The following is a 24,680-nucleotide window of genomic DNA, read 5'->3' as shown; positions in this document are numbered from 1 at the left end:
TTTGTTTTATTTATTTTTTGTTGATCCAAATGGGAATCTAACACATGCATGACCATCAAGTGTGGTGACCCACAAGGCTGATAATTTTTCAACACTGTAGGTACTTAGAAAACCACTTTACTCATTAATGTTTATTGAAGAAGGAAGACTCGCTTACATAAATCAATTGCTAGTGACAACGCAGGTACCTTGAAGGATATTTATAAAGCGATGAAAAATATAAAAAATTGTACGTTGCATCATATCATAATTCTTTAAAAAAATCATTACTAATCAAATTTTTTTGGACCATTGAAAAACATTATACATATGTTTTAGACAAGTTTGTGATGAATTTTTCTAACAAAAAAAAGAAATGAATACAGTCGAACTCGGTTATTACGAGGAAGACGGGACCGACTGAATTTGCTCGTTATAAGCATTACTCGTTATACCAGAGAAAGGTTTTTTAATCCAATCGCCATTGCATATTGTCACCATTGAAAATTATAATAAATGCTTACAAAAATACCAGTTTCTAAATTTCAAATTCAGATAAATAAACATTCGTATTTGTTCACAATGTTGACAATGGATAGAGAAAACTTTTTACACACTTCAACGTATTTCGCGCCACATTCTATTTTACAAATAATTACCACTTTTTCGCAAATTGAAACACTTCTGTTAGTTGTCATGTTTACAAATCAAGGGTAAGGTTTTAACTTAACTGACATCACCCACTTGTAATGTTCATTATGCAGTGATCATAGAACATAAATGAAATAACATTGTAAAAACCCCCGAAACAAGAATGTCATTCATAATCTACAAAAGAAGTTATAAATTGTAGTGAGGTGTCGAGCCTGTGCTTACTAAGTTCACAAAGCTTGGATTTTTTATACGCAATTTCAACCATATGTGTGATACTTTGTCAATGCTGTCGGCGAAAACACCAATTAGGTACTTAGACACTTGCATAGTATCATAAACGTATACCGATACCAATGCCCAGCGGCATCCGTAATAAGTTAGTCCTCCATTTTGATTTTTTTTACTTAGATTCTTATTTTGAAAATGATGTTTTCAAACAATTGAAGAGTTTTTTCTCAACCGTTGACAATATTTTTGTTTGGTATGTCCGAGAGGAAGCTCTATATAAAAGTGAATAAATGTATAGAAAAAAACCAAAAACCAAAATGTCAACTAATGTGTTCTAGTGGGCTGTGCTACAATTCTTAAAAGTGGGGAAAAAGGGTTTGAAATATTTTTGTCATAATAATATTTCAACATATTATTATAAACAAATAATTTGTAAATATATTGAAAGGAGGGCGAGTGCCGGGAACTTTGTCAAATAAATGTTTGGAGCAGGATGCGAAATAAGCAGCTCACAATGGAATCCTGGTGTCGACCTTTATGTATGGAATTGGAAAAACAAGGATTGAAGTAGGCTGAATGCTGTTGAAATTCGATCTCTGAGGCGAATGTGTGGTAAAACTATGTGCGAAAGGTGCACAAATGTCGAGATTTGTGCATAAAATTGTAAATAATGAATTTGATTCCCCAGAAATAATTCATCTACTTGCTTACCGTGTCCCCTCCAGACCAACTAGACTCTGATATTTTCTATATTCGTAATAATAAAAATAATCATCGGAAACATTCTACGATCACTCGTATATGTGAAGCATTAAACAAGAATTTTAATAGTCTTGATATATTTAACACTCCATATAATAGGTACAGAAGAGAACTAATAGTCTTGATTGGAAATAACAGAGAATAGACGTTTTGTCTCTTTTCTTCCTCTTAATCATGAAATCAAATGTAATTTTTCACTCCTACTTTCCTTCAATCATCCTTCACCACTCCTTATCCATTTCCTTCTTTTCTTTCCCACTATCTCCTTGTTTTGTCCATATTTCTTTTATTTTAATAAAAAGTGTATTTATTCTTTATATAGTTCAAACTTTCGACGGTCGTCGCTTTATTGCAGTATAATTTAGTGAATACATATAATTGGATGGCAGGCCCTACTATGTATACATTTTTATAGTTTTTATTTATATTAATTTAACCTGTACACCTGTTAGTATTTTAAATAAATAAAATAAAATAAAATAAAAATGAAATAATGTAAGGCTGAGATCAGCATTATTAACAAAATCAAGAAAGGAGTTTCGCGTTGGTTTGTATATGTAGAGCCAATGAACAGTGAAAGAACGGCTAAAAGGATTTACGATGCAAATATTGATGAATGTAGAAAACGAGAAAGACGTGATATGACTAAATCTAACAAATAATTAAAGGAATTTTTAACTGGGTTGTAGTCTCGTGGTATATTGTGGACTCACAGGCTAAAGGTCCGAGGTTCTTCTAGCCCACTCTAAATCCCACTCTACCACAACTCAATTTCCATTTTTCCAGCACAAGTTATTTACGACTTTTAGGAAATGGTCTGAAAATTTAAATATTTGAGTAAATAATAAGAACTCAAGTATTTCTCTTTTAAAAAAAATATTAATAATAAGTGGCGCGCGTGCATGAGAAGATGTATGAATGTAGAGGAAGCGTGGTTTGTATGCAAAGACAGTGATATAGCATTCTATCCTCTCTACCTACCCCTAGGGAGAAGCGGCACGATGTTTTGCTTGTTTTTTGCAACCTAGGAGGAAAATACTGCACTCCTTGTGGCGATAAATTTAGGCCCTGATCCGATTTATTTCATACTGGTCAGTGTCAGCGAATACCACTATGAAAATCCGAGATTGTGAATCAGTAGAGCAAATGCTGATAATGCTTATCTCAGATTGGGAGTCTGTAGAGCAAAAAATGCAATTATAGTTTTCATGGTATAGTACACTACCACTCCCAGCCCTTCCCTTATTTTTAAAAATAAATCTTAGAAAAAAATATTGACAGCAATGTGTTTATTAATTATTGTGTATCAGTTAATTAATACATTAAAATAAATGGAAATTGTCCAAACCATAAATAAAGTACTTTAGATATACAATATCTGTGTGCTATCTATCGATTTGACACATTGATATGTTTCAGTCCATTCCAAACAATCATAATTATCTTGGTATTTGTGTTAGTAAAATACTGTAATTGTTTAAGTTTATAGGTACAAGTTACAATATTATAAGCAAAATACTCCAGAGATACAGGATAAGTAAAAAGTCAAATACCTTATTGAAAGATTTTATAATTCATTCAATTAAATTATTCAACTGGAAAAAGGTCATTTGAATCGTAAAATACACACATAAAACAAGGTTATGAATTTACAAGCTTTAAAAATAAAATATTTATTTAAAAACTTTTGTCTTTCATTTCTCAAGTCTTTTTAAACTGATTTCCATAAGCACGAAACTGATCATCTTGTTTTAATCTAATAAATAAAGATAATACCGCAATTTTTGTACAAACGCAGTGCCTTATGCACTACCAAATGTGGATAAGAGTAAGAAACAAGGAATAACTTTACTCTGTAGCTTATATCTGTTTTTATATTGAGACGGATTGTGGTCAGGTCCAAGGTCCGAACCCCGCTCTACCACAACTTGTTTCCCATTTTCTAACATGGTTATTTACGACTAAAAAAATGTTCCCAAAATTGAAATATTTGGGTAGATCATAAGAACGCAAATATTTATTTTAATTAAAAAAATTTTTTTTTAGATACTAATGATTAATAGAAAAATTTCACAAATGTTTGTTCTCATGATTTATTTGTGTTTGGGACGGACTGGTTGGTAGATCAAAATTTGCTTATTGAATGAGTTAAAATAACATTATTTTTAGTAATCGTGAATTATCATAAAATGCATTAGGTTTGACTATTTGATAATGTTGAATAAACAAGATTTTATCTAGCTTCTTCTGTATTACGTTAAAAAAGGTAATACAATAATTACTTGTGTATACTGGTCGAAAGCTATGTCGATAAACACAAACTTAAATAAATTGATTAAGTAAGCATTATGAAAACTATTAAAATGTGAAAAATAATAAATAGTAGGAACATCTAAACAGAAGTTTGGTTTAGTATTTAAATAAAAGCTCTTCAATTCAACCCTATTATTCTATGACTTTTATAAATAAAATAAAAAAATCATGATTTTACATGCATAGTACTTATATATACGTTGCATCTGCTACTTTATCATTACAAACTCAAGTAATAGCAGATTTCTATTTCATGTGCATTCGTCTGGCTTTCGTAGCGTGGTTTTGTAAAATTAAGATATATATATACTATGAATGAAACAGTCAAAGATAAAGTATTGAAAGAAGTTTGTCATTTAGTCAATTTCTTCAATACTTGCATTATTTTTATAGTTTTATTCGGAAAGGAGTTTATGGAGAGAATGAGGAATATCCCACATAAAAGTTACGTAGGTACTACTCTATACAAAGCAGTAAACTGTAAACCTTTTTCAGATTTTGAAATGTCAAACTATAATACGAGGTTCACGAAATTGTAAAATAATTTAAGAATGTACCTTCAAGTTATACATAAAATTTACTAATTAGATACTGATGTTTAGGTGTAAATGTGTGAACTAATTCCAAAAATGACACATTTTAACCAATTTTTGACATTAAAAATCCTATATGCAAAAATGTAGTCAAAACATATTACGACGTCTACAAGGCAGAAAGCATCTTTTCTTTATATACCAGTTTGAAAAAACTCACTAAGGTAAGTACCAAAATTAATTTTGATTCAAATCTATTTCAAAAATTCACAAATGATTTATCTATGAATGACTGTCTCGTGTGTTTTATTATGTAGAGTGTAATTAATTGCAAATTTTAAATAATTGCATGGATCATAACATAAAACAATCAACTTATGCAGTAATAATTTACTTTATTGATTACCAGATACATGGAATTGACAAATGAATATGAAGCACAAACCTTTTATACTTGCATTTTAATTTATATTATAAACAGGTATACTTAAAACAAGAATGTGTCTAAATTGTAGTAATCTTTTCGTGTCAAAGTGTTTTTGGAAGATACTATAGGTCCTCAAACTCTTAATGATGAATCGGAGCATTAATGCAAGAGACCATCTTATCATTCAAATTAATACTATGATTACGAAAATGGCGCTATATAAGTTATCCACAATAAATAAATATGAGGATTTATTTAATATTTTGACATTTAAAAAAATACTAGGAGATACACCATACACTATAGGACAACGATGTAATAATTAGAATTTGAAAAAATGAAGAACATTGTTTTACAATTAAAAATGTGGTATATTATTTATAAAAAATACGGGCACATCAAATGTGTACTTTATGGCAACATTAAACAGAAATAACGAACAGATTTTGAAAAGACCATCAAATAATTTCTATCTTGGATAGTAGTGGTTCCTGAGCAGGACCAACTGGCGGACTTTCTTTTTTTCTAAATGTTACAAAAGTATAGAATATACTACCTAAAACGCTGATATTCAAACCTATAAAATTAATCCACGTAAAAACATAATCACCTCCAATAATCATCCCCAAATACGTAACTGAAATATTTTTCAAACATCCTATTATAGTTGTGGTCAAAGCACCATTAAAGTTAGTACACAACATGATAGAGTACGAGAGAATAAATCCCATAATACACGAGAGGATAAATTGGAAAAGAAACATCGGGTTAGTCCAGCCATTGAAGGCATATGACATGGCCAAGTCTCCAGACTGCCACGCTATAAAAATTGCCGGTATAAACATAAACAAACAATTATAGTACAATAATCCATTAGCTCCCAAGTCTTTGGCGTCTAATTTTTTTTTCATACACACACCGCTAGAGGCAGTAAAAAAATCATTTAATAAAACTAATGTGTAACCGGATAAGGAGAATGTCACATCGTCTAACGTTGCTATTAGCGTACCCAGAACCATTGAGAATACACTCAACTGAACAGGCACAGTTGCTTTTACTCCGAGAATAATTCTCTCCGCAATCATAGTCATTAAGATACTGAACCTTCGAAGAGCAGTAAACATGGGTAGACTTAATTCCTTAGTACCTCCCAGTCCGGAGGCCATGTTTCCGAGGTAAATAACTGGTAATGGCCATATTCTTCTAAAGGTATTCTTCTCCAGCGGGGGATACTTCACTATTCCGGTGGATTTAGCTAAAGCGAGGACTATAATGGTCGCCGCCATTTGACCCAAACCCAAAAACTGGTAGGAGGGAAATTGGTAGTTAGTAAGCACAGACTTATTGATAACTGTTATTAGCAGAGATGCTACTCCGTAGAACAATGCACTAAAAACTTTTTTCCAATATATGGCAATCTCCGCCGCTTGCGTTGGACTAGAATCGGTGGAAGTCATTGTCAATTGTTGTTTTATGGCTAAAAATAATGAACACACTCGAAACTTCTTCATTCGGTTTGTATTGAAGGAACTTGAATATAGTCTCCAGAGAATAACATAATTTGTGATTTAAAAAAAAACCAGCACTGCTTCGACAGTTGTAATCGATTTAAATGGATAATAACTGTTTGGCAAATTACATTTTTACACTGTGATGAAATAAAGACACTGTTATACACGGGAAATTTGAAATTTTATTGATTCGTGGTACCAACCCTTTCATTTTCGAAATAAGATTCAACCAGTATTGTTTTTATTACTTTAAATAAAACTCTAATGGTTTCCGGCTATCCACTGTCATCAAAATATATTGAAGAACCTAACCTGTTGACGTTTCAATTGTCCTTGGCGACTATAAAAAAGAGTCATGGTTTTTTTACACGCCGTAAAGTAAGAAACATTAATCGTTGCACAAAATAATAATTTTACACGTCTTAAAAATATATTTACAATATATACTTGTGAAACCGCACAACATTTTTGACGTATTTGAGATGATTTGTGGTATGCGCGATATATCTATTTGTATACGTACATCACATACATAGGTATTTTTGACAACATGTCAGAACTTACATCCATCTGGCGAAAGCAAGTTGAAATACTTTTTATGTTTTATCATAAGCGAACCTAATTTTGTGATAAACCTCAGGTGATTTTATTATTATTTTTCTTATATAGTATATTGATATTAAATAGGAGATTTTATAAAATCTAACTTATAAATATTGGTAATTGATTTATTTTATTAATTAATTTATTGATTTTATAAATTTGTTGCATAAACAAGTATATCTTTGTTTACTTGTTAGACAGGGTGTTTAAAAAAACTAATTATTTTATAATCGTCTGTTATTTTAAGGAGCTTTGATTGTTATTATTACATTCCAAAAATAAAATCCAATGTTTTAGAAGGCATATACGCAATTTAAGGGGGTTTATCGATTTATTCGGTAAAAGATATATGGGTAAATGAAAAAAAAAAAACGTAGCTGGTTGCCGAGAAAAAGTATCCATGGTAGGGCTTCCCGTTATACTGGGATCTTGGATCTTGCATGGTTTTCTGATCCAACTCGGAGCGAGATTGCGTGTGCGGGATCACGCGGGATTTGCGGGATTACTTTGCTATTTGCTGTGCTGGCTGAAGAGATTGCCCAAACTGCTAGCAACAGTGACGAGGTTTCTCCACCAGTTCCTAACATTTAGTTGCAAGAGGAGTTCGAGCTTATTTGGTCGTCTGCTTCGAAAATAAGCTGCCCATCACCATTCAGCATCAGTTCCATATAGAATCTACAATAAAAAATATTTCATGCTTAAGGGGCTGCTTGGGGAAGTTACATTTAATGTTCTAAAATCTATTCTACCCACGAGCGTTGAAGCTGAAAGGGCTTTCTCTGCTGCCGGCCATATTATTGTCTTTAATATACGTAGCTTTTAACAAAAGACACAATAGACATGCTACCATAGAATTAAGAATAGTCCAGAAACCGCATACGCACATCAAACAGAAGGCGACTAAACTACTTATAAATGAGTAGGTCTACGTTTTGACCTATTAGTTTCTTTGTAGACGTCGCTCAGTACGCCACTCCTGATTTGAATTCAACTATGCCGTGTTGTGTCATTTAAAGTGTAAAAATACTGCTAGGATCTTAAAGAAACACGATGCAATCGCATTTCATGTGTAATTAGCGAATGAATGCGTATATAACAAATGCATTACTTAAAAGTTCAATTATTTTTCCATCTGTCAGATTGTCGAGGAAACAAAATGAAAATTTAGCTAGTGTTGCCAGAGTAGTATATTTTTTTTCCGTACTTTGCTCATCTAATGAGAGAATTAATGAAGATTGGATCTCGGGTTAAACAACTCTGTGGTGGACATTTGAGCGACATTATCTTCGAAACATCAAATATTATTTAACATGATATAAAAATATCCGTTTTATGTAAAATAAAATTTGTTTTATATTTTAAGTTTGAAGTTCATTAATTCAATTACTCTTATCAAATGACCCTTTACTTATCTACTCTGTTGTGTCAATAAATATTTCCGCGTGCACAATAAAATTTTAGAGAAATTAACAGATTGCTTTTTTTTTTTACCTCACATTTGTGTTATGATTGTATTTTTTCCCATCAAGCAACATTACGCTGCGACCTCACGAATGCGCGCGGCGAAAGTAGGGCATAGTGGGGGAATTATTGGACACAGTCCGATGTATTTAAATATGATTCACGCTCCTTCTGGACTATTCTTAATTCTATGCATGCTACGTTTTTTCGGATAACACTTTAGAAAATGAAATAGTTTAATAAATGAAATCGATTATTAAAATTGGATTTAATATTTATGTTCAATAAAACAATCAAGATAAACCGCAATCAGGTGATATTATACGCACTGTCCATTTTGAACCAATAGTTGTGTCTATTTGAAACGCCACAATAAGACCGACAGAAAATTTAACTACCCGTCTACTAGGTACGCAATTATAAATATTATATTGTTTCTCGCCAGTGCGGGTGGTATTGCATAAGACGCGGAATTAACATCCACAAATCCACAGACCATCTCAAACATTGGCAGCTACATCAAATATTACTAAAGTACCTAACATACAGCTTAGAAGCTAAATTTCAAATGCATTTATGTACATTAAAAAAGGTGCTGATTTATATTACCTTTGATCATATTTCTGATGGGAAATTGCATTTACCGCAGTGAAGTCGAATCTATCAAAATGATAAGTTTGCTAGATACCTTGGTTCTATTATGCCTTTGATGATATACAGGATGGCCGGAGAAGTGATGAGGATGGCCGGAGAAGTGATGTTCAAAGGTAAAATGTAGGTGCCTCATATTAAGGCGTATCCGAATCACCCCCATGTATGTTTCGCGATTTTGCGTAGTTTTTGAGTTTTAAAACTTTCGACCTGATAAGTTTTTTATTAAATTTCTGGAAGGTTTTTTCAGGATTTTTTTTAAAAACTCATTTTTTATAAACTGTACTTTCATACATAAAATAATCAGCTTCGTAACATTGATGGAAACTACAAAAGTTTTGACCTAAAATGCTGAATTTAAGTTCGAGCGAGTCAGACTTGAACTTTCAACTTTTAACTTAAAATTAAAAATCTAAAAAGGCAATTCCTTAGTTTTTTAGTAACTTTAAAAACTGCGCGAGATTTTAAGTTTTTGTAATAATATAAAAAATTGTTCGCTGAAATCAGCCTTTAAAGATATTGAAATGGAAAATTCCAATTGCTAATTATGATAAAAAGTGTGTAAACTAATAAAAAATAACTAAAATAACAAATTTAGAGATAAAATGGCAACACGAGAGCAGTAAACACAAGACGAGAATGACAGGAATTTCCCACCTCAGTATCTTTGAAGGCTGATTTCAGCAAATAATATCTAATTAAGTACTACTTTTGTGTTATTACAAAAACTTAGTGTCTAGCGCAATTTTTAAAGTTACCCAGAAACTAAGGAATTGCTTTTCTAGATTTTTATTTTGAGTTGAAAGTTCAAGTCTGACTCGGTCGAACATTCTGCATTTTAGATAAAAACTTTTGTAGCCATTAGTGTTACGAAGCTGATTATCGACAAAAACAGTTATAAAATAAATCCTGAAAAAACCTTCCGAAAATTAAAAAAAAAAAAAAACCGATCCGACTGAAAATTTTCAAAAACTCATTTTAAAAATCACAAATCGAAAACTAAGCAAAATCGCGGAAAATACATGGGGGTGAATCTGACATTTTACCTTCGAACGTCACCTCTCCGGCCACCTGTATTATGATTTTAAATGAGCAGATATTTTATATTATCAAAAAAAAAATATTTTTATAAATGTTTAAAAATGAATTCTAAAAAAAAAATATATTGAGTCATTATTTTGTTTTATAAGTAGAATGGGCTCAATGGAAAAATGGCATGTTTGTGTGTTTTACACCTGAGAGATTAATAATGGTACGAGTTTAAAATTACCGTTTTTGACTCAAGTATGCACAAATCCTTTTGAATATATTTCCTATCGTGGCATAATTATTAGCACTTTGTATCCCGGAGCCGTGTAAACACGTGATTATATAACCACACGTTGTGTCCCGGTCCCGTGTTTTCACGTGGTTTAATAGCTGTCTAAAAAGATGCATTTTATTGACATTTAGTGACTTTTATTAGTAATATTTCGCTGCTGGTGAACCACATGAAAACACGGGACCGGGATACAAAGCACAATAAAAGGAGTGAGACCCTGTATATTTATTTATTTATACTTTTACAATGTTTGTATTCTTTTTTTATACAGAATAATGTACAATAATACACTGGGGTGTCCCGTGCCGAGGAAAACATTTGGCAATAAGTAAAACATGCCTTAAATTAGTTATTTAACAAATTTAACATAATAATAAAATAAAAACGTAATTAATCTAATTTACCTAATTATCTTTAACATAATAAGAAATATAAACTAAAATAGTCATAAAAAACGTAACCAATGGTGCGAACATTGCAATGTGGCTCTCCATAAAGGCCAATGTTGGCAAAACCATCATACAAAAATAACTTATTAAATTGTTTAAAATAAATATGTGAAGTTGCGATTGATTTAACCCAGTATTTTCATAATGATGACACTTTTAAGAAACCCTTCACAAAGCATGAAATTTCACAAAAATGGGCCGGGCGCACGGTAAATTCTATGTGTATTCGGCCGGTACTCAAAGTATTAAAAATGTTTTTGTGGACTTTAAAGCAAAAATGCATATGTTATGGGTACTATAAATTATAATTCAAATTAAATAATTAACAGTGGCACAATACCCGTACATAATCATTATAAAACATCTCTTCGGACTACACTTGAGTTTGACGCGTTTTGTTGTGCTGTTAAAAAAATCCTTTTAAATATTTAATACATGTGTTTCCATAAGCTAAAAAAAATATGTGACATCACAATATTATTTCAGTTAATTAATTTCAACAAAATACACATGGTAAAAAATGGCCAATCTTTTCTCAAAATGACCTCATCGATTTCACGCCGATTACGCCACCACTAAAGACGATTTTGGGGCCTCACGCGCTCACGCCGCGCCGCGCCGATGGTTTTTTGATCGGCGCACAGTGACAGCGCAATTCTCTAGAGCCCTTTTCACACATGGCACACAAATCTACCCGGCCCGGTAACTTTACCGTGTTCATCCCACAAACGCATACACAACGTCTCACCTTTTGTAGGGCGAACGCGATAAAATTACCAGGCCGGGTGGACTTGCGTGGCATGTGTGGAAAGGGCCTAAGGGTTGGTTATTGTTTTTTTTGCTCAATTACAGTGGTGAATTACATCACAGAACATCCAGGCTTAAGGATTTTTTTTGTGTTGTCACCGGGAATCGAACCCGGAACCTTTTGTGCGTGAGTCAAGCGTCTTGACCACTACAATACGGAAGCCGCCCGAACCTGTGACGTTTCCAAGTTATTGACTGAAAACATTTTTTAAATAAATATTCGAGAATCTTTGCCGTACAATAAGGTATTTTTGAAAGTCGGGAATAACATAAAAAATTATAATGTGTATTTAGGGCGGATTTTTACGATTTAAATTATTTAGAGTATATAACTCTCAATGTGTTCAAAACAAGTTTCCATTTATGATTTTCGGGTTTAAAAATGAGCTCGTATGAAACGGCTTGCAGTTGACATCACGTCATTTTGACGTCACGCGTTATGCCCGCCGACTGCGCTTCAAATCGGGTTTTCGGGTAATTCGAATTATGCATATTTTAAACCTTTGTAAAAAATAGTTATCCGACGTCGCGCGTCGCACGGAAAAATATGAATGCAGTTGACGTGATTTTTTGCTTATTTGAAATAAAAAATAATGGTAAAATGTGAAAAAACCCCTTTAAATACTAATTTTGTTTTAGTGCGTGCAAGAAAACATTTTTAAAATCCAATTTTCCGTAGCACTGAACTTCCTCATTTCAGCGGTGAATGAATTAAAATATTCAGTATCTGTTCTCAGGTCCTCACATTTTTTGAACATCTCGGATCAGTCCATCGGAATTCGAGATATGGCATAAAAATGAGTAGTTCGCAGAACACGTCACCAGGGGATGATATATTAGCCAAAATTAGCATAAATTTCTGCTTCCCAAGCGAGATATTGCTTTAGAAGCTTTAGGTAGGCCCTGAGGGTAGGTCTTCCATTCGCTTATTCGAATCGTCTTACGGATTGAAACGAGGAGTTAAGAAATGATCTAAATCTCTAAAGAAAGGTGGTTTTTTCTTCTCAAAATGTTAAAACATTTCTAAAATTGTAATACTAGCTTTTACTCGCGGATTTGCTCGCATGGTATTAGGGAGAAATTAGTTAGCTAATTAATTAGTTGTGTCGTTTATCAATAAGTATTTTCCCGACGAAATAATATATTTTTTGAGATATAATGTAGCTTGTATCGATAACCGGTTCTTTAACTATAACTATGAAAAAAATATGACAATTCTTTAGTCTATTGTGGACGTAGCATCGTTATTATGTTCACCAATCCAAAATCCTGCAACAAAACCAAAACGAAAAGCGAACAAAACTAACCATAGATAAAGCAAGTTAATTATAGAAATTAAAAGAATTAGTTTCAAATTGATTATTTATTTTTAACATCCCACCTTACCGCCTACTCATTTTCAAATAATGTTACTCATAGTTCATGTATTTTTATACTTCTTTTAATTCGGGTTGAAAAATAAGCATCCCTTTTTACATCTCACCTCTCCGACTATCCATATGCAAAAAAATAATGTCACTGTCACTCTGTCTCTCCGTCGAGACGTGAAGGAAACACAAACAAACAAACTAACAAACACACACATTTTCGCATTTATAATATTATTATGGAAGTATGGATAGACATTTGTCGGATCCAAATCATACGAATATACCTTTCGATCGCCCAGTTCATTATATATTAGATTAGTCAGATATCTCCATATTATGTACAGGTTTAGATATGTATTGTATTTGTTATATAAGATACGGCCTAAGCCAATTACGATAGTTATTAAAATAAATACGTGGTGGCCAGATACTTGATGTAAAAAAATATGTGGGAAGTAGAACACCCCAAGGGCTGATGTGTTCAATGAATTGTGCACCGTTTCTGAGATATAATTTTTTTAATTGTTTTTTTTTAGTTGATTTCACCACTATCGTCTGAAAATTTAGTGGTAATTTATCGACTGGAATATTAAACAAAAACATTATGGGACCTTTTGAGTTGCCACAACGTCTTAATGGTGAAAATTATTAATATTTTCTTCAAAATGACCTTCCTGAGCTTTTAGAAGATGTCAATTTAGGCATTAGACAAAGGATGTGGTATCAAAATGACGGTGTTCCCTGCCATTATGCTTTAGCAGTAAGACATTACTTAAACCGGGAGTACCCTCAAAATGGATAGGTCGTGGTGGCCCAATTAGGTGGTCACCAGACATAAACTATAATCTTCCAACAATAAATTATTACAGAGAAGCAATGCCTTTTATTACAGTCCACGTCTACAGTAATATAAGAAGGAATCTTTAAAAAAGGGGCATATTTTTGAAAACATCTTAGACAACATTATTTTAATACATGTTAAAAAAGGGGCATATTTTTGAAAACATTTTAGACAACATTATTTTAATACATGTTAAAAAAGGGGCATATTTTTGAAAACATTTTAGACAACATTATTTTAATACATGTCCGCTCCCTAGGTGGAGCTTACGGTGAAATATCTCCAGGTCATTTTGTACGGGGCCAACTCCAGTGCGTCCTGTCAAGTCAGGTCCGTGTCCCGTAGTTCCAACTGCCGACGAACTGTCAGCCGTGGTTTGAAGCCGTTTATTGTACGGCAAAGTTTATCGAAAACGGTTTTAAGAACTACTCTGAACTATGTCACAAGCTCTTCAGAAGCAACCAATGATGGAGTGTTGTGATAGATATCCGGTTTCCGGACGCCACCTCACCAATTGGTAGAAATCATCGACTAGAATTTATGACATCACGGGCGGAGTAATTACAACACTTTAAAAAATCATAGCGCTGATAATGACATATACCAAAATATATTTTTTCAATTTTGGATCAGTTTGATGTTCTGTTAACAAATAAACAATATGAAAAAAACTCCGAACTTACTTGTCGATTAATTAGAGTTGGCGCGTTCGCAAAATTAACACAGACGCATTAAAAATCTATGGGCTGAGATTTTTAAAATTTTATATTAAACGTTAACCAAATGTGCTATATTATTTGTTTAAATCCGTGTTGGATAAGAGGTTTGTGTATATGAAAAAAAGACAATGGGTTAAGAAAATGTAATATGGAAAAATGTGTTCATGTATTTTCTTGAATGATAGTTTTCTTTTTGCTCTAATCCAAAGGGGATAAAAAAAGGACATTTGACATAAATTGAATACGAAAGTATTTTAAATCAATATTCTGTGCATTAAAAATGTGTTTGTGTAAGTTTTGCGAACGCGCCCGTACTAGATAATCGACCTATACTTGATTAGATTAAATTAAGAAATATATTTATAAACCTGTGTTTTTAATCCGTAGCTAAACATTGAATATAGGTATATAATTATATTTTCACTATTAAGAATCGCATCAATATTCAGACGAACGCAGAAGCATCCTGTGTATATTTTATTACCATATCATTGGCAACTAACAAAGCAATAGTAGTTAGAAGTAATTTTGTGTTCATCATAATTATTATTATGATGAACACAAAATATTGATTATTAAATAAAAACTAGTAAATATATGACATTTTCTTAAGTAATTGTTTTTTTTTCGCTTTAGTCAGAAATAATTTTTAAAACATAAATTATACAAATTAAGAACCACACATAATCAAATATACAAAATAATGGTATCATTAAAATTAACAAAATAATAGTAAAATATAGTAGTATTAAAAAAAAAACAAAATAAGAGTATCATTGAATTCAACAGAAAAAGAATGTATTTATAAAAACATAATTGAAATTATTATTGAGATATGTTTTCTAGAAACTCACACAATACTATAGTAAGAAATAATAGAAATAAGAACAATAAATCATATGCCAAATAATAGTACGTACTAAATTAAATGATAAAAAAGTACATAATGCAAAAACATAAAAATATCAAGATATAGATAAAAAAAGTACATAATGCAAAAACATAAAAATATCAAGATATATAAATAAAAGTAAAAGTATGGAAGGAAAGCAGATTTGTAATTTTTTTGCTAATTGCTAATCTCGAACTATGCGACAATCGAAATAATGTGACAATAATAATGAAATGTAATAAGTTTATAATCTGATTATCAGTTCTGTCAAATGACAGATGCACTCTTTTATGTTTAATATTTGTTTACACCAAGTTAAAAAATATTCATCGCAATCGTAAATCATAGTGTTAAAAAGTGTTAATAATTCGATTTCATACATTCGTAACTACGTGTTAACTTTGGATTGGATAATAAATGCGTTTATGTACCTTCGTGTGAATAATAAATGAGTACTTTCGTGAAATATTCTGAAAAGTTAATTTATTTTAAAGTTATTCATATAAAGCTGTTGTTATTACAAACCTTACACGTATTAGTTCGATAGCAGTGGCTGACCTGCAATTAATTAATCACCGGTCCAACGATTTTCGAAATTACAAATTTGTAAAAGCGGTTTAACTGTCCCGAATTACCGCGAATATATTAATATGAAATACTCTTTTACCCAGTAAAATATATTTGCCAGTTATGTATCATCAGCAAATAATATTGCTGGTGCAAAGTGTTTCAAATCGGATAGAATTTGATACATAATATTATAATAAATGTTATTTTTTTATGAAATAAGTGTAAGACATATACGGAAAAAATATTTGACGAAATTCTACTAGTACCTAAGCGTTTCTCTGTCAAGGCGGATGAAGAATACGGTTCTCTGTGTGAAATAGAACCAGAGCCCCGGACGAGTGCTCTCGGTTTGATGGCTGCTCTCAGGTAAAAATCCCGAATAAGGAAATCGAGTGGAAGTAAGTCCGCCTCGTCGCGTAGTGGTTAACGTGTTCGCCAATCATAATTAAGGTTCCGCGTTCGATTCCTGGCAGGGTGGACGTGAAATATTTATTTTGAAGGTTTTTTGAACTGCAATATTTTATTGTCCTCAGACTGGCACCAAAAGCGTAAGATCGTCGAGGATTGATCACCTTACCTTCATGTAACGGATGATCAAACTACGCTGTGTTCGATTGACTAATTATGTGCCCTATGCACCACCGGGTGCGATAAGGATGATAATGATGATGACCATGAGTTTATTACAAGATTTGTGACATGTAAGACAGCCAATGGGTTGTATCGAGTGATTACTTCTCCGAGGGTGAATAATTGAACATCCGTATTTCTTATTTCTCCACGTGAGATTTTTGTGAAGCAGATGAGCTGAAACCTTTATTGATGTATGTGAGATACAAATTTGTCAAAATATTTTATAATCGTAATTTTATTGATTATAAAAGATAGGACGATACGCGAGACGAAAAAAACTTTAAAAAAAATGTTCGTTTTAAAGCGAACATATAAATTTATTTATTTGACACTTTATATACATATACGATATGTATACCTACCCAAACCGTTCAGTTTGAGAAAATTATAAATACATGGACATATTGAATCTTACAATTTTATACAAAAATTAAAAACAAAGATTAATTAAGGAATTAAAAATTAACACTGTACTTTGAAGAGAGGAGAGGGGATGGGAAGGAAAGAAGAAGGATAAAGGAACAATTTAAATATTTAGATAGTGACATTTCAATCTTGACTTAAATGTAAATAAAGAAGGGGCGTCTCTAATATTAGTGGGTAGATTATTCCACAATCGAGCGGCTACTACTGTTTACTAAATGTCTATTTACTTATTCATTCGCAAATTATTATTTTATTTATTAACATTTATTTAGACACAAGTCACAGTTCCATGGGACTTAAGTTGAAAATAAGTTATTACGAATAGTAATTTTTATTTTTGCACCACAACAGGCCAGGAGGCCCAATAACAGTGGTGAATTACATCACAGAACACCCAGGCTTGAAAAAAAAAATGTTTTCTCACCGGGAATCGAACTCGGAACCTTCCGTGCTTGAGTCAAGCGCCTTGACCACTACACCACGGACGCTGCCGAATAATAGTAAACCCAGTCACATCCGAAACCACAATCGGTACGTAGAATTATAACAGTTCAGAAACCGCGCACGCGCATCAAACTAAAACCGACTAAACTACTCATAAATGAGTAGTTTTACATTTAGCCCATTAGTTACTCTATATACGTAGCTTAGTGGATCACATTTCATGTGCAAGTAGTGAATTCACAAATAATATTATTAAAAAATTCGATTATTTTACCGTCTGTAGATTGTGAAATTAAACAAGATGGACATTTCGTTAATATTGCCAGGGTAGTCGATTTTTTTACCAGGCTTTCTATTAATATTAAACGGTATTAATTTACTTTATCACTGAATGATTATTTAATTTTTTTATACGTTTGCCTAATAAAAGAACCTGTTTTTTTATACTCCAGTCAGTAAAATATTATAATATGATATAAAATAGTAAAACATAACATAACACAAAATTATCTTATATTTGTGTTATGATAATATATTGTTCGCGGTCTGACAATATTATGCGGCCACTTCACGCATGCGCGCAGGCGGGATGTCGTGCAGACAAGGATAATTGGGAACTTTTGGACACAGTGCAGTGTATGCAAACTGGTGTATTATGTTAGAATAGGAAAAATAATTTAGAAGCATTGTTTTAAAAAAAAAAAACCTAATGGTTGCTTGCTTTTGCAGAACGCAGAGCTGGCTCCCCCTCCGCACGTCTGTTTTCTGCCCGGCAGAAGTAAGCAACCTTTCGAAATTTAAAGTATTTTTCAGTTTTAAAATGTTTCTAAATGTTTTTATAAAATTATTTTTTATATATAGTACAACAAGAACATAATAAAAAAATAATGTACCACATCAATATAAAAATAACAAAACAAGAATTTGATTTACATAAAAAACCAACTCTAGTAAATAATTGAAAAAAAATAATTAAATGTTAAATGATATTAACGTTCTCCAGGGTGATCTTTAAACCCTGTAACATCCGAAACCACGATGATCAGTATAGGCAAGAAAACATATTAGCATATTTAAAACAATATTTAGAACGCAGAAATTTTTTAAAAATAAAATATAAAAAAAACAAATGGTTGCTTACTTCTGCAGAGGAGAAGCGAGGGGGGCGTGGTCATGTGGTTGACGGTGTATCAGACTCCCCATCCCCTCTCCTCGCTTCACCCTTTGCAGAAGTAAGCAACCATTTGTTTTTTTAATATTTTATTTTTGTAAATTTTATTCGTTCTAAAAAATTATTTTAATGTGCCAATATGTCTTCTTGGTCATAGTGATCTTCGTGGTTTCGGATGTGACAGGGTTTAAAGAACACCCTGTATAAAACATGACGCATTTTTTTTACTCCTTTTGTATGAAAATATACAGTTTGTATTAAAATTTGAGATGCCTACCGGTTGAAAAAGACGCGACGAGAGTGGTTGTAATTTGAGTTACCATAAAATAGAAATGAGAAGTGGAGACGATTTCAGGCTTCCTATAAACCGGCCGATGACAGATAATAAGCTCTGTAGATGCATAGACATCTATATTCCCTTCTCTAAAACGTTCTTCGTATCTGTTAATATTAAACTAATTAGTAAATTTACGTAATACGGTAAATTTACAAGCTAAATAAATAAATTAGAACTCTGGCAGTTGCCGTTTTTTGATTGGTTATTATGGGTGTTATTTCGTCTTCTTCGAGTTTAGATATAGTGTTGAAAATAACTTTATATAACAATGTAAAAACCAATTGTAAAATTGACGCTTATTTTTTATTTTCATTGCACCCAATATCTTCCGCTTAATAGTTTGGCTCGTTATCGTAAATTTTAAAAACTACGTAAATATAATTCATTATTGGTCTTAGACCTCTGATAAATACAAGAGAACTGTAGTAAATTTAATAGAAAAGCAAACATAATTAATACAATCTTCTACTTGATACATGTAAACACACAAAATAATTTATTACATGCAACGAAATTCCAGTTTAGATAAAGGGCGATGTCAAATTGTATCGTCTTTGGCCATTTCAGTCCAAAACATGTTTTTTTAAAGAGTAGTTGTTCTTAGTGACTGAGATAGTTAAAAATGCGAAAATAAACTCTTCATGAATAATATAACAATTAAAGATTTAATTTGGTAATGTTTAAAATATGATTTATAGTACGTTCAGTAGAAAGATCTTTTTTGGTGCAACGAAAGAACTAAATATGTCAGTTTTCCTCAGTGTAATGAGTGTAATACACTTGTTTGTTATTATCAGTTCAGTGCAAGCTTCGAATGTTTTATGGATATCTGGACTGGCCTCTCCTAGTCATCAAATTTGGACAGGAGTTCTTCTAAAAGCGCTGGCATCAAGGGGACACAATATAACTGCATTGAACGTCGATCACGAAGAAGACCACATATCCAATGTGACCCACATTCACATGGAAAACATTTACGAGTTTTATCATAGCCGAAAGAAAAACTTAACCAAAATGCAAATGAATAACGCAATAAATGATATATTTGATTTGGCGAACTTCAGATCAGATTCTTGCATTCCGGCGTTTAAAAGCAAAGGTGTGAAAAGGCTCATGCAGTATCCAGAGACGTTTAAATTTGATGTGGTGATTCACGATTTCGCAGCTTCTCAGTGTTTGTTAGGTTTTGTTCCTAGATTCGGGAATCCGCCTGTTGTGGGTGTATCCGCAAGCACTTGTCCTGTTGGAATATCTGGAGTATCAGGCAACCCTCAATATCCTGCAATCATTCCCGCGAACCATTTGCGCGTTGGGTTCTCAATGAGTTTCATCACTCGCGTGTTCAACACGTTTATCTACCTTTACGATAATCTTGTTCGTGAGTTCTACATGATTCCCAGGGAGAATGAGATGGCGAGGAAATATTTTGGTAACGACAGTCTGGACGTGGGAGCCATTTCCAGGTCTTCCTCGTTCGTTCTGGTCAACTTAGCACCTGCGGATGTAATGCAGCCTCTATTTCAAACAGTGATTCCTGTTGGAGGGATGCACATAATGAAATCAAAAGATATTGATGCAGTAAGTGAAAACCTATTTTTTCGTATTTTTAAAATTATGTTAGCATGCCTTTAATTCTTCCTAACTTAAAAAAAAATGTTTGCAAATATACCTTAGTTGTTAAAAGTTGCATACTCGTATTATGAAACGTTTTTTCTCTCTTTCGATTCAAGTTACATAGTAAAACAGTTTTTTTAAAAAACAAAACGTCTTTTTTTCATTATTATGAGTAAAAAGCAATTCATTAGTCTTAAGCTAGGGTTTCCTAGGGCGACGGTGTCCGTATCTTAACGGCCGTAGTGAAAGGTGATGCGGTGGACAGCCGTCGTAACGGTGACTAGAAAGTGGTTTCCTAGGAAAACGGTGTTAATAACACCGTTAAAAAATAAAACTACTCTCTAGTTACCGTTACGACGGCTGTCCACCGTAACACCATTCACTACGGCCGTTAAGATATGGGCACCGCTGTCCTAGGAAACCCTAGCTTAATACTATCTATTTGTTCCGAATTAAGAAGCGTTTTTATATAAATTATCAACACACTCTACAAGCATATTTCAGAATTTATAAAAATACGATGAATTATTAAAAAATTAAAATTTCTAAACATAAATCACGTTAAAACTAAAAAAGAAATTTCTCTGGATATTTTTTATTTTTCAGGAACTGAACGATTTTATGTCTAAATCGGAAAAGGGAGTTATTTACTTTGCTCTTGGGACGAATATAAAGTCAGAGCATTTCTCTGTACTACAAGTGAAGTACTTTTTGGAGGCTTTCACCCGCTTCCCTTCTTACAGATTTGTATGGAAATATGACCCAATACAGATGAAGCAAACCCTACCGAAGAACGTTTTTATAAGAAAATGGATGTCACAAAATGATATCTTGGGTAAAATATTTTTTAAGTGTTTCAAAAGATTTCGTAACGGTGCTTTATAATAAAATGAAAAGCGACTTATATAAGCGGCTTTGGTCCTTGACACCATTTTGATACTAAAAAGTTATTTAAAAATGATTAGCACCTTCGCCTATATGCAAAAGATTTCAGCAGGCTTATTCTGTCGCGATTTAGTTTCGTAAGTATGTTCGTTCGTCATATCTCCCTCCCTCTAACGCGTCACCTCCCTATAACGCAATCAAAATCGTATTTTGCTCTCGTTCCCTCTCATACGACAGAATGAATTTACGAAACGAATTAGTTACAGAATAAGGCCAAAGGTTCGATTCGACATTGTTGACACGAGATATTTACTTTTAAAGGCGTTTTTTCACTGCGATATTCTGCTGCATTAGCAGTGAAACCGATTATCTTGCATCCATGTCATAAATAATGATCGAGGTACAACGCGATGGGAGTATTAATGCAGTACCCAATGCACCATTAAGTACGAATAGGGAAGTGATGACTTAGCGGCCTCCGTGGTGTAGTTTTTAAGACGCTTCACTCACAAACGGACGGTTCCGGGTTCGATTCCCGCGAGAACACTAAAAAAATATTCGATTTTTCTCAAGCCTGGGTGTTCTGTGCTGTAATTCACCACTGTAATTGGGCCTCGTGGCCTGTTGTGGTGCAAAAAAGATAAACATGTTGGGTCAAACAATGGTCACTCACATAATGGGCAGGATTTAAAGTGATTTTTCATTAATTTCTAAAAACATATATTGGCTCATTAATTTAATACGATTGTAAAAATCTGCACTGCACAATAACATCACATACATTGATTTTTTATTGCTTTTTAAAAAAAAATTAGTCAATGATAGGCAAAAGCAAGGACCGGTATATAGGCCGAGTAATCTTCACTCGATTTCCTTTTGCAGGATTTTTACCTGAGAGTAGCCAATAAACGACTAACAATAATCAATCCGCCCCAGCTTCACCGTTTCGCGTGAAATCGGCAATTCGTTATGTTTTTTTCTGTTATTTTCCAGCGAGTCCTTTGGTGAAGGCGTTCATTGGACATGGCGGGGCGCTGAGTTGCCATGAGGCTTCTTGGCACGGAGTACCACAATTATTGCTTCCCTTCATCATAGACCAGAAACACAACGCTGCTAAGGCTGAGGAGCGAGGAGTGGCGATACAGCTGGACAAAGACAATCTGTCAGCTGATTTGATAGTTGAAAAGCTGGACAAGTTACTGCACGACCCAAGGTAGTGACATTAAAGGCATTTTTACTGAAATGCAATTTATACACGTGTATTATTATGGTACCTATGGGCGTTTTCAACTGAATTGACAGCACAAAATATTTTTGATATAGTTCGTAGCACACACATTCGTGATAATATCGCGGGATTTTTATCATTCGAATAATTTATATCACACTTATATGTTATTGTTATTGATATATTATGTAGGTGGATATAATATGTATTTGTATGTTCGTTTTGAACCAATGTACGCGTATTGTCATACCTTCCTTGTTTTATTGTTGACATTATACCGTATTCACTGCATTTTGTGGTTACCTACCGTATTATATGGGACTCGTTGCACATTATTCATTAAGTGTTTATCAATTAAATTTTTGAATAAAATGCTTTTTTTTCAGAATAAGGTTTTGAAATTTACCATACTTTTAAAAAATACCATTGTAACATTTCTTGACTAAAATATTTACAAAAATGTTTCAAAAGTCGGGTTGTGGTTCCGTGGCTAGTGTTGCGGACTCACGGATCAGAGGTCCGAGGTTCGAACCCCACTCTACCCCTTGGTTTCCATTTTCTAATAGTGAGTTATTTACAACTCGTTGAAGATGGCCGCCAAAATTAAAATATTTGGGTAAATTATAAGAACGCTAATATTTCTTTAAAAATAAAAAAAAGTAGGAATAATTAATTTTTTTTTAATCAAAATTCTTACCAAGATATTTTCTGTACCCTTTTCAATATAATTAGAAGTTTCATTTTTTTTTAATACTTACGCACCCACACACACGCACCCTCTCCCTCATTTATTCACACACGCACATGCACCCTCTCCCTCATTCATTCACACATGAATACAAACGTCACACACATACAATTACGTAAACTCTTTTCTTATATATTATTACATTATACACTTATGCATTATTACATTTACAATGGATTTTTTTAATTGGCTCTAGTATTGTTAATATATTTCTTCTTATTTTTTTTTATATAATAGCTATAAAAATCGCAAATAAAATAAAATTTAAATAATTAATACCATGAAAGTAGGGAAACATAAAAAAATCAATTTATTTATTCCTACAAATACATACACACTACAAAAAAAAAACAATAATAACGTATCCCAAACTTTATGAGGTCAAGGGCCCTGTGTTGATTTGGGATACAACATAATGAAAAGTGGAAACACGTACATAATTAAATAAAAGCAAACATACAAATGAAATAGTATTACATAAACATACATATATTTCAAAAGGCATCTGGATAACTCCTAATATTATATATTATATAAACCTATGCAATGTCTCGCAGCAGTTTCCTGCAAATGATTCGATTAAAAGTTCTGTTCATGTTTTCAACATAACAATTACCACGGTTTTTATTTGTGCAGACGTTCTTAATTCCTTATTTCCATGGAAATAGAAACAAATGGTTTTATCTTATCAGTCCCAGTCGCTCGTATTTATTTACCATACGATGTTTCATAATATCTACGACGAGTGTGCTTAGAAATGCAAATATAACAAAGTAAGGAAATAAATTAAAATAAACAACAAAACCGAATATTTTTTCAGTTTCAGGAAACGGTGTCAAGCCTTCTCTCGATCTTTCCGTGATCAACCACAGTCACCGCTAGAGCGTGCTATATTCTGGGTAGAATACGCCATTCGCCACAGGACTGGTTCGAGTCTCCGCTCACCTGGTCAAGATCTCGGCTTCATTCGACAGATGGCGCTGGATGTGGCGGCGTTTTATGTTGCCGTTCTAATAGCATTATTTTATGTTGTGAATTTTATAAAACAGCGCGCCTTTTCGAACACGATGATTCATAATAAAATCAAAACAAACTGAATAAAA

General features: G+C 32.8%; 2 protein-coding genes across 3 annotated transcripts; one reads left to right on the top strand and one right to left on the bottom strand.

Moving 5' to 3' along the window:
* Window positions 1-6,939, bottom strand: frc (UDP-sugar transporter UST74c fringe connection). Its single transcript, XM_088223661.1, has one exon. The coding sequence runs from the start codon at window positions 6,405-6,407 to the stop codon at window positions 5,355-5,357; it is 1,053 nt and encodes a 350-aa protein (XP_088079787.1). The 5' UTR covers window positions 6,408-6,939; the 3' UTR covers window positions 1-5,354.
* Window positions 6,940-6,983: 44 nt separating this feature from the next.
* LOC148283347 (UDP-glucosyltransferase 2-like) lies at window positions 6,984-24,680 on the top strand. Of its 2 annotated transcripts, none has more exons than XM_088223659.1 (5): window positions 6,984-7,047; window positions 19,801-20,680; window positions 21,323-21,551; window positions 22,595-22,814; window positions 24,398-24,680. In XM_088223659.1, the coding sequence occupies exons 2-5, from the start codon at window positions 19,847-19,849 to the stop codon at window positions 24,672-24,674; spliced, it is 1,560 nt and encodes a 519-aa protein (XP_088079785.1). In that variant the 5' UTR covers window positions 6,984-7,047; window positions 19,801-19,846; the 3' UTR covers window positions 24,675-24,680. The 2 variants fall into 2 exon arrangements, with proteins under 2 accessions (XP_088079785.1, XP_088079784.1); XM_088223658.1 differs by lacking the exon at window positions 6,984-7,047 and adding an exon at window positions 16,209-16,457.

The sequence above is a fragment of the Micrasema longulum genome, unplaced genomic scaffold (assembly GCF_059751315.1).
Source record: "Micrasema longulum isolate JH-2025_06_02 unplaced genomic scaffold, ASM5975131v1 h1tg000246l, whole genome shotgun sequence".
NCBI classification, from domain to species: Eukaryota; Metazoa; Arthropoda; class Insecta; order Trichoptera; family Brachycentridae; genus Micrasema; species Micrasema longulum.
The sequence above is the reverse complement of the archived record's forward strand: the minus strand, read 5'-3'. Positions and strand labels throughout refer to the sequence as shown.

Coding starts and splice junctions, on each gene's coding strand:
- frc (XM_088223661.1), bottom strand. CDS start 6,407: ATGAAGAAGTTTCGAGTGTGTTCATTATTTTTAGCCATAAAACAACAA.
- LOC148283347 (XM_088223658.1), top strand. Junction 20,681..21,322: donor AATCAAAAGATATTGATGCA/GTAAGTGAAAAC, acceptor TTTATTTTTCAG/GAACTGAACGATTTTATGTC. Junction 22,815..24,397: donor AAGTTACTGCACGACCCAAG/GTAGTGACATTA, acceptor ATATTTTTTCAG/TTTCAGGAAACGGTGTCAAG.